The 8,070-nt window shown below is 37.1% G+C and overlaps 1 protein-coding gene across 1 annotated transcript; it reads right to left on the bottom strand.

Moving 5' to 3' along the window:
- Positions 1-4,676: 4,676 nt before the first annotated feature.
- Positions 4,677-6,626, bottom strand: LOC134752604 (uncharacterized). Its single transcript, XM_063688274.1, has 2 exons — positions 6,534-6,626; positions 4,677-5,051 (listed from the first exon to the last, which is right to left on the bottom strand). The coding sequence occupies exons 1-2, from the start codon at positions 6,624-6,626 to the stop codon at positions 4,677-4,679; spliced, it is 468 nt and encodes a 155-aa protein (XP_063544344.1).
- Positions 6,627-8,070: the final 1,444 nt, after the last annotated feature.

The following is an 8,070-nucleotide window of genomic DNA, read 5'->3' as shown; positions in this document are numbered from 1 at the left end:
TGAAAATTTCTTTTTTTTCGTCGCAAGTGTGTTGAAAAACATCGTATGAAACGCGTGTGCATTGGTCATTACACACATCGGCTTTCTTATTGCGGCTTTCTTTGCTAAAATTAAAGGATTGTCAAGCCTATTCATAGATATTTGTCAAACGTCAAACCTAACATCCGTCATTTTGACAATAACTTTTGTAAAAAGATACATTTAATTTATTTTGCGGTTTGATCTGACAGATGTATATGAAGAACACCAATATGTATTAGAACATTACTGTTTACAGTTGTACTCTCTACTTGCATACTAGATTTTAGAATTATTGTATTTATTCCACTGATCAAAGATAGATATAAATCCGTAATAGATGCATACAGTTTAAGGAAAAAACGTGCCTCGAAAATCACGAAAATTTGATTGTCGATCAAATGGCGCCACTACCTTTGTCTTACTCTCGAATAGATAGCGTTGACGGTTTCGTTTCTTATTTAACAGTTTTAACGCATATCAGTTAAAGAACATGGGCCAAAATCATATTTGTTTTAATGCAAAAAAAATCATGTATCCATATTTAAATACATTTTATCGTATTTTTATAAATCTTCATTTTTAGTTTTAAAGTGTGTCGATAGACGGCAGTGAATTTACTGTGGTTACAAAATTTACTATGACAGTACCGCTCTATCCTGTTATATCCTCTTTGACGCAGATTCATGTGCTCTTTCGATCCTGAAAAAAGTGTCCCCAAAATGTCATAGGTACATACAGTACAGTATAAACCTGTATAAACGATTAACTCCGAGTTAGTTGGCTAACCATGTCACGCGCAAGTGGCCCTAATTATACTAAAATATGCACTCTATTCAACAATATCGTCTCACAGTTCTATGTCTTGCTTGTTCCTTTATACCAAAGAGAATATATAGGATAGAGAGGTACTGTCATAGTAAATTTTGTAGTCACAGTAAAACTGACTGTTTACTGACATCTATCGTCACACGATTAAAACTAAAAATAAAAATATCGAAAAATGTATATATATATATTTATTAGTTTTATATGATTTTCGCCCATGCTCTTTCACGTTCTATCAAACGGTGTCGCCAACGCCATCTACATGAGTATAGGCCAAAGGTATGGCGCCATCTATTAAAACATAACTTTTTCTTCACTTCCCGAGGCACGTTTTTCCTTAGACTTTACTTATCTTATACGGAGTCACATATATCTTTGGTATATTACGGAATCACGACGGTTCTCAGAACACACGGTGACGTCAAGCAGTTGTCGCCCTTGGCTGGCGCGACTTAGCTTTGCTTTATTATTTAATAGTTTTCTGATAGATCTTGTAGTTTTCCGATTTTAAAATCTTGTATAGGTAGTTAGCAGCAGAAGGATTTAAAATATAATGTTCATAAATAAAATAACCAATTTAATCAAGCCATTTTCATATACGAACAACTAATACAAAAAACATTAAAACTATCTATATTAAACTAAACAAGTTAAAACTAATCAAACATTAAAATAAAACTACTTAAAAATTAAACTAATATATTTAAAAAAAACACCTATGAAAGGTCCCCCAAGTATTTTTCAAAAATATAAGTTCCTACAGCTCCGTCTCTATCTTAATATTTTTCAAACCCAATTTCGTCTAATACATAGAGTAATAAGTACCTACAAAGTATAACTGAAACAATCTATAAAAGATATGTAAGATATCTTGTGAGATACGAGAAAAACGGTTACTTAAAGTTAAGAGTCCCCGGCAAGCTCGGCCGAATTACACCTTCCCTTACAAACGTAGTTCCGCTCTCATTTTAAAAGTACGTGCTGGATTGTAATGAAACTTTGCACATACAATGACATGAGGTATATCTAGGTCTGAAATTAGTTTATATAGCTTCAGTATATAAAACAAATGACAAAAACATGTTTTGTATGAAAAATTTAAATTCGCTGTATTTTTTTAACTATGGTATCTGAAGCTACATCAACTAATTACAGACATATAGGTAGATATATTACCTTATCCTATTGTAAGTACAAAGTTTCAGAGCAATCTAGCTAGTTTTATAATGAGAGCGGAACTACGTTTGTATGGAGAACCGAGCTTGCCGGACACCTTTAAAAATGACACTTGAAGATACAAGCAAGTAATTCAGATAACAATAAGAGCTATCGTTTTTTTGCTCACCAGTTGGCGCCTCTGTTGATGGTGGTCCAAAAGACTAAAGAACAGCTGTCAGTCATTGAAGTGACAAGTGACATTTGACATTTCGACTTTGCGAAGACCACCATCCACACTAGCGCCCCTAGCGGCGAATTCATACGCGTTAGTGTTTGAATTCGCGCGTTTTTTTTAAAATACAGAACGGTCGTAAACATGACATGAAAATGTTATATCTGAAGGGTATATCTGAAACAAAACATCAGACATATCTTCTGTGTATTCTTTTTTCTTTTGAAGCCAAAACAGCAGAACGGTCACAACCTCACAACTCACAACTCACAAAATGTAACCTCTATCCGGTAGGTAAATCGAAACTTCTTATATCTTCTGTACCTCCTGTTTGTATCTTCTTTCTTCTGTTTTCTGATGATAGAATGGTCGTAAACGTAACCTCTATCAGGCTATGTCTGAAGCTTAAACACAGACAAAGCCAAGGAGAGGCTAGGTCGAACTCCCATTCAATTTCCATATCTTCTGGAATTATCGCGTACGATGGCATCTGAACTCCCATTCATGGTCTAATCTTCTGGGCTTCTCGCTTGGGATTTAGGATGACTTCTGTTCTGATTGTGACAACTTTACCTATTAGAGTGAGACCAAGATAACTCTGCAAAGATTTTGACAGCATACTGTGCAAGTGTGTCGTAATCTCATAGTAGTTTGATGTTTAAAATAACATTTGCACGGCCTGGGATATCAAAATCGCTGCACTTATCTTGGTCTAACTCTAACTGGTTAATTACTTTAATAAAAATCTACCAAAATAAATAGCTTATTAAGAAATTTACATGTAGTTACATTTTTGGTGCCGTGACCAAGATTGTTTTTTTATAATGATATAATTATACTCAATTTTGGGAACAAATCAAATTATTTTAAAAAAATATTCTAATTTGTGTTTTATTTAAGTAGTCACAGTCACACTACTATATATAAATTATAAACTGTAATAGATGTCATATAATAAAGAAAAAGTGACGAAGCCCTCCAGTGGTGAAGGCCGGAATTTTTGTGTGAAGGAGGAACAAAACAAACATATCCAAGCCAATACGAGTGGTAGGATATTACTTTGGTGCGCCTTACCTATAAACGAATTTCATTTTTTTAATTTGAGGTCAATAAGGATAAAGGATGACTCACGTTAGACCGGGCTGTGTCCGGGCCGGAGCTTCCGGCGCTTACTTTTCCATGACATGACAGGTGATCACGTGATGCCCTCCATAGAAAACGAAGCGCCGGAAGCTCCGGCCCGGACACGTCCCGGTCTAACGTGAGTCATCCTTAACAGTGGCTGCGGGTTAAGAGTAATGGGTCAAAATTCTTTTCGTTGTCTTGTTTCTGACCACTCTGTCACGCATGTACTTTTGTCTTTTATCAAATAAATAAAAAATCGAGCGCTATTGGATGTCTTTCTAGCTGTAGATTACAAAAATTTGACAGTTCCGAACAACTGACAGGCCGTCGTCCGCTGGACTGGTAATGGGTGGGCCCCTTTACCAAAGATTTGGCATTTAGTGTTAGTCATTGTGTACGTGATTCATTTGACCGATCGGACCTGTCCCTCCCACGCTGCGTTTTTGATCAATTGCGGTTTGGTTTATACCTGCTCAAAATTTGCATTGAGGGACAAACAATTTATACAGGTTCTGGATTGAATAATCCATATCAAAGATAGATATAACTCCGTAATAGATGGATACAGTCTAAGGAAAAAACGTGCCTCGAAAATCAAGAAAATGGCGTCACTACCTTCGGCCTACTCTCGTAGAGATGGCGTTGACGGTTTCGTTTGTTATTTAACAATGTTAACTCATATCAGTGTAAGAACATGGGTCAAAATCATATAAAAATAATTAATGCAAATAAAAAAAAAACACGTTTGTTGTATGGGAGCCCCACTTACATATTTATTTTATTCTGTTTTTACTATTTGTTGTTATAGCGGCAACAGAAATACATCATCTGTGAAAATTTCAGCTGTTTAGCTATCGCGGTTCATGAGATACAGCCTGGTGACAGACGGACGGACAATAGAGTCTTAGTAATAGGGTCCCGGTTTTACCCTTTGGGTACGGAATCGTATAAAGGTAACGAAATAAAAAATACAATGAGAGGAATCATCAATTCGATAAAATTGAAATCCGATGGAAAAACACGTAACCTTGCGTGTCACGTGGCGGCTAAATAGCGGTGACCCCTCACGTTTACATGTAAGAATAAATATCATCACGACTAGATACTAAAATTACACAATTTAAATTCATGGACGATTTACCGGTTTTTAAGAGAATAGTTGTATGTATATATATTTATTGATATGGATAAATGATTTTTTTATTTGTATTCATTATATTTACATTTAGTATCTTTCGGCCAGCAACCCCGCGTCCAGCTCCCAAGGCGGGGTGCCGGCAAGGAGGCATGTCGCTGCGTGAGAGGTGGTGCGGTATTAGGCCCTCACCATCCTCTGGGCCACCACCCTCTGCGGCCGGCGGAGCAGCGCCTTCGTGGCCTCCGTGAGTCGTCCGGCCCAGATTGGGGCTCCGTAGAGCGCCGTACTCCGGACGACCCCCGCATACAGCCGTCTGCATGGGGCATTCGGCCCCCCTAGGTTGGGTAGTAGGCGGCCCAGAGCCGAGGCAGCACCCACGAGACGAGGAGCCATTCTCGTGAAGTGCTCCCTAAAGGACCATCTTCTGTCCAGGACAAGTCCCAAGTACTTGACGTGGGGCTTGACCTGGACATCTTCGCCCCCCACCCTCACTGCAGTGCCAACCGGCAGCTGCCCCCATGCCCTCGTTCGCCCGAAGACAACGGCCTCGGTCTTGGGCAGTGCGACCCGATAAAATGTATTTAAATATGGATAAATGTTTTTTTTTATTTGCATTAATTATTTTTATGATTTTGACCCATGTTCTTTCACTGATATGTGTTAAAATTGTTAAATAACAAACAAAACCGTCAACGCCATCTAAACGAGAATAGATCAAAGGTTGGTATTGTTTGTAGCGCCATCTGTGCGAGAATCAAATTTCCTTAAATTCCGAGGCACGTTTTTTCCTTAGACTTTTTTCATCTTATACGGAGTTATATTGGTCTTTGCTACTAACATTATAATTGCGAAGGTGACTCTATCCTTCTGTTATCTCTTCACGCTTAAACCGCTGAACTGATTTAGGTAAAGTTTGCTATGTAGTGTGAGGCCCTAGGAAGGGCATAGTATAGTTTTTAATCATCATCATTATTTCACGCAGTCGAAGTCGAGAGCTTACAGATTTTCTGTAGGGCTAAGATGGTCGGTGTTTTATCATAGAGTAACTTATACTAGAGCGGTACTGTCATAGTAAATTTTGTAACCCCAGTAAATTCACTGCCATCATCACACACTTTAAAACTAAAAATGAAGATTTATAAAAATACGATAAAATGTATTTAAATATGGATAAATGATTTTTTTTATTTGCATTAATTATTTTTATGATTTTGACCAGTGTTCTTTCACTGATATGCGTTAAAATTGTTAAATAACAAACGAAACCGTCAATGCCATCTATACGACTGTAGGCCAAAACTAGTAGCGCCCTCTGAACGAGAATCAAATTTTCTTGATTTTCGAGGCACGTTTTTTCCTTAGACTGTATCCATCTATTACGGAGTTATATCTATCTTTGGTTTTATCCAGGGCTCAGAACCGGTTTTATTGCCAACCAGAAATAACTCAATATTTTTAATTATTTTATGCTCTTTATGTAAGACTGAATCATGTATTTAGGTAACAACTTCGTATTATTAGTTTGTCCCATTAAAAATGAAATAATAAACCAAAGAACGAAAAAGAACGTAATAACACCAATCACTCATCATGTGTGTCACCTTCTGACAAGAATGTAAGTGCGAAAGTGCAGTCTGGATCATTCGTATTACTACCTACAAATGAAGACGAAGTGTACACTACACTCATAAATCTAAAATCAAGTAGTGCGCCTGGCTGGGACAATGTATCAACGAAATTTCTTAAATACGTTGCCGAGGAAATAGTCCCTATCATACTCACCTAGTGAACCTTTGCTTTAATTTAGGAACCTTCCCGAAATCGCTTAAAATGTCTATTATTACTCCCGTGTGGAAGGAGGGACGACATCAGTAACTACAGACCTATCTCAGTTTTGCCAGTGATTTCGAAAATTCTAGAAAAAATACTAAACAACAGATTACTAAAATATTTAACCAAATTTAATCTCTTATCTAAGTCACAGTTTGGATTCAGACACGGAAAATCAACTGAGGATGCAGTAATATCACTTACCTCGTCAGTTGTAGAAGACCTTGATAAAAACAGCAAGTGCCTAGGTGTCTTCCTAGATCTGAAGAAAGCTTTTGATACAGTCTCTCTTTCCATTCTTTTACAAAAGTTGGAGAGAAAAGGTATCAGAGGAACGCCACTATTACTTTTTAAAGATTATTTATATGGCCGAAAGCAACGCCTTAAATTGGGCGAATGTGTCAGCGATGACGAGGATGTCAAATATGGCGTACCGCAGGGAAGCGTTCTGGGTCCGACTCTATTTTTAGTTTATATCAACGATCTCTGCGTTATGACCATTGCTGGCGCAAAAATCTTCTCTTATGCTGACGACACTGCTATCATTTTTAGTGGCAAATCATGGGAAGAGGTAAGGGTCGTAGCTGAACTCGGAATGTCATACATATCAAAGTGGTTAAGGATGAACCTTCTAACATTAAACACAAGTAAGACAAAATATGTTTGTTTCAGCATCTCACAGCCGACTTCTCCTCTAATAGATTTAAAAATTCACTCTTGTCAGCAATCTAATTTTTGTACATGTAACTGTCCAACTATTGAAAAAGTCTCTGAAACAAAATATTTGGGTGTACAACTAGATGAGCATTTAAATTGGTATTCTCACCTTGACCAAGTAATCGGTAGTCAGAAAATTGCTTTGGATCTTTAAGTCGCTAAGGCACATTGCACCAGGTAAAACAAATCTTACAAAGCCTCGCAACATCTTAAACGAAATCTATATCTCCCTGGTGCAATCTGTCTTATTGTACTGCATATCGGTCTGGGGTGGTGCAGCGAAAAGTCGCTTCATCTATCTGGAAAGAGCTCAACGTGCACTCATAAAAGTGATGTACTTCAAAAAAATATTATATCCTACTGAACTACTTTATCAAACCAGTGATCTTCTATCGGTAAGAAAATTATATGTTCTGCAAACAATATTAAAAAAACACAAATTGATACCCTACAACCCTAATTATAAAACCAAAAGAAAAATGATAAATGTAACTGCTTCTTTACGTACGAGAACTTACTTTGCAAGATCTCAGTTTAATTCAAAGTCGTCCTACCTTTATAATAAAATTAACAGAGAATTAGATATCCATTCAAAAACATATCACGAATGTAAATTATATCTCACTAAATGGCTTAAAGCTAAAACCTACGAAGAAACAGAGAAGCTGCTAAAATCAGAGTACTAGAATACACTCAATCTCTCTCTCTCACTCACACACACACACACACGCACGCACACACACACACACCACGCACACCACACACACACACACACACCACGCACACCACACACACACACACACACACACACACACACACGTCCCAGTTGATATTCACACCCCTGTCGTACACAAGCCTGTGTTATAATGCCTGTCTTAGAATTAAGTTAAAAGCCTATTAACTAGAAATTTTGTTAAAAAAAAAAAAAAAAAACTCGGATGTATAATCACCACTATTTCTTAGTTATTAGTTATGGTACCATTGGTACCTCAAGCTTATAAAAACTGTAAAAAAAAAAATGTAT

The sequence above is a fragment of the Cydia strobilella genome, chromosome 25 (genome assembly GCF_947568885.1).
Source record: "Cydia strobilella chromosome 25, ilCydStro3.1, whole genome shotgun sequence".
NCBI lineage: Eukaryota > Metazoa > Arthropoda > Insecta > Lepidoptera > Tortricidae > Cydia > Cydia strobilella.
Note: the sequence above shows the minus strand (reverse complement) of the source record. Positions and strands in the feature narration are given on the sequence as shown.

Excerpts from the sequence above, each read along its gene's own strand:
- LOC134752604 (XM_063688274.1), bottom strand. The coding sequence starts at position 6,626 with ATGGAAAGAGAGACTGTATCAAAAGCTTTCTTCAGATCTAGGAAGACA. Across the intron at positions 5,052-6,533 it reads GGTCTTCTACAACTGACGAG|ACCGAGGCCGTTGTCTTCGG; the intron begins GTAAGTGATATT and ends GCACTGCCCAAG.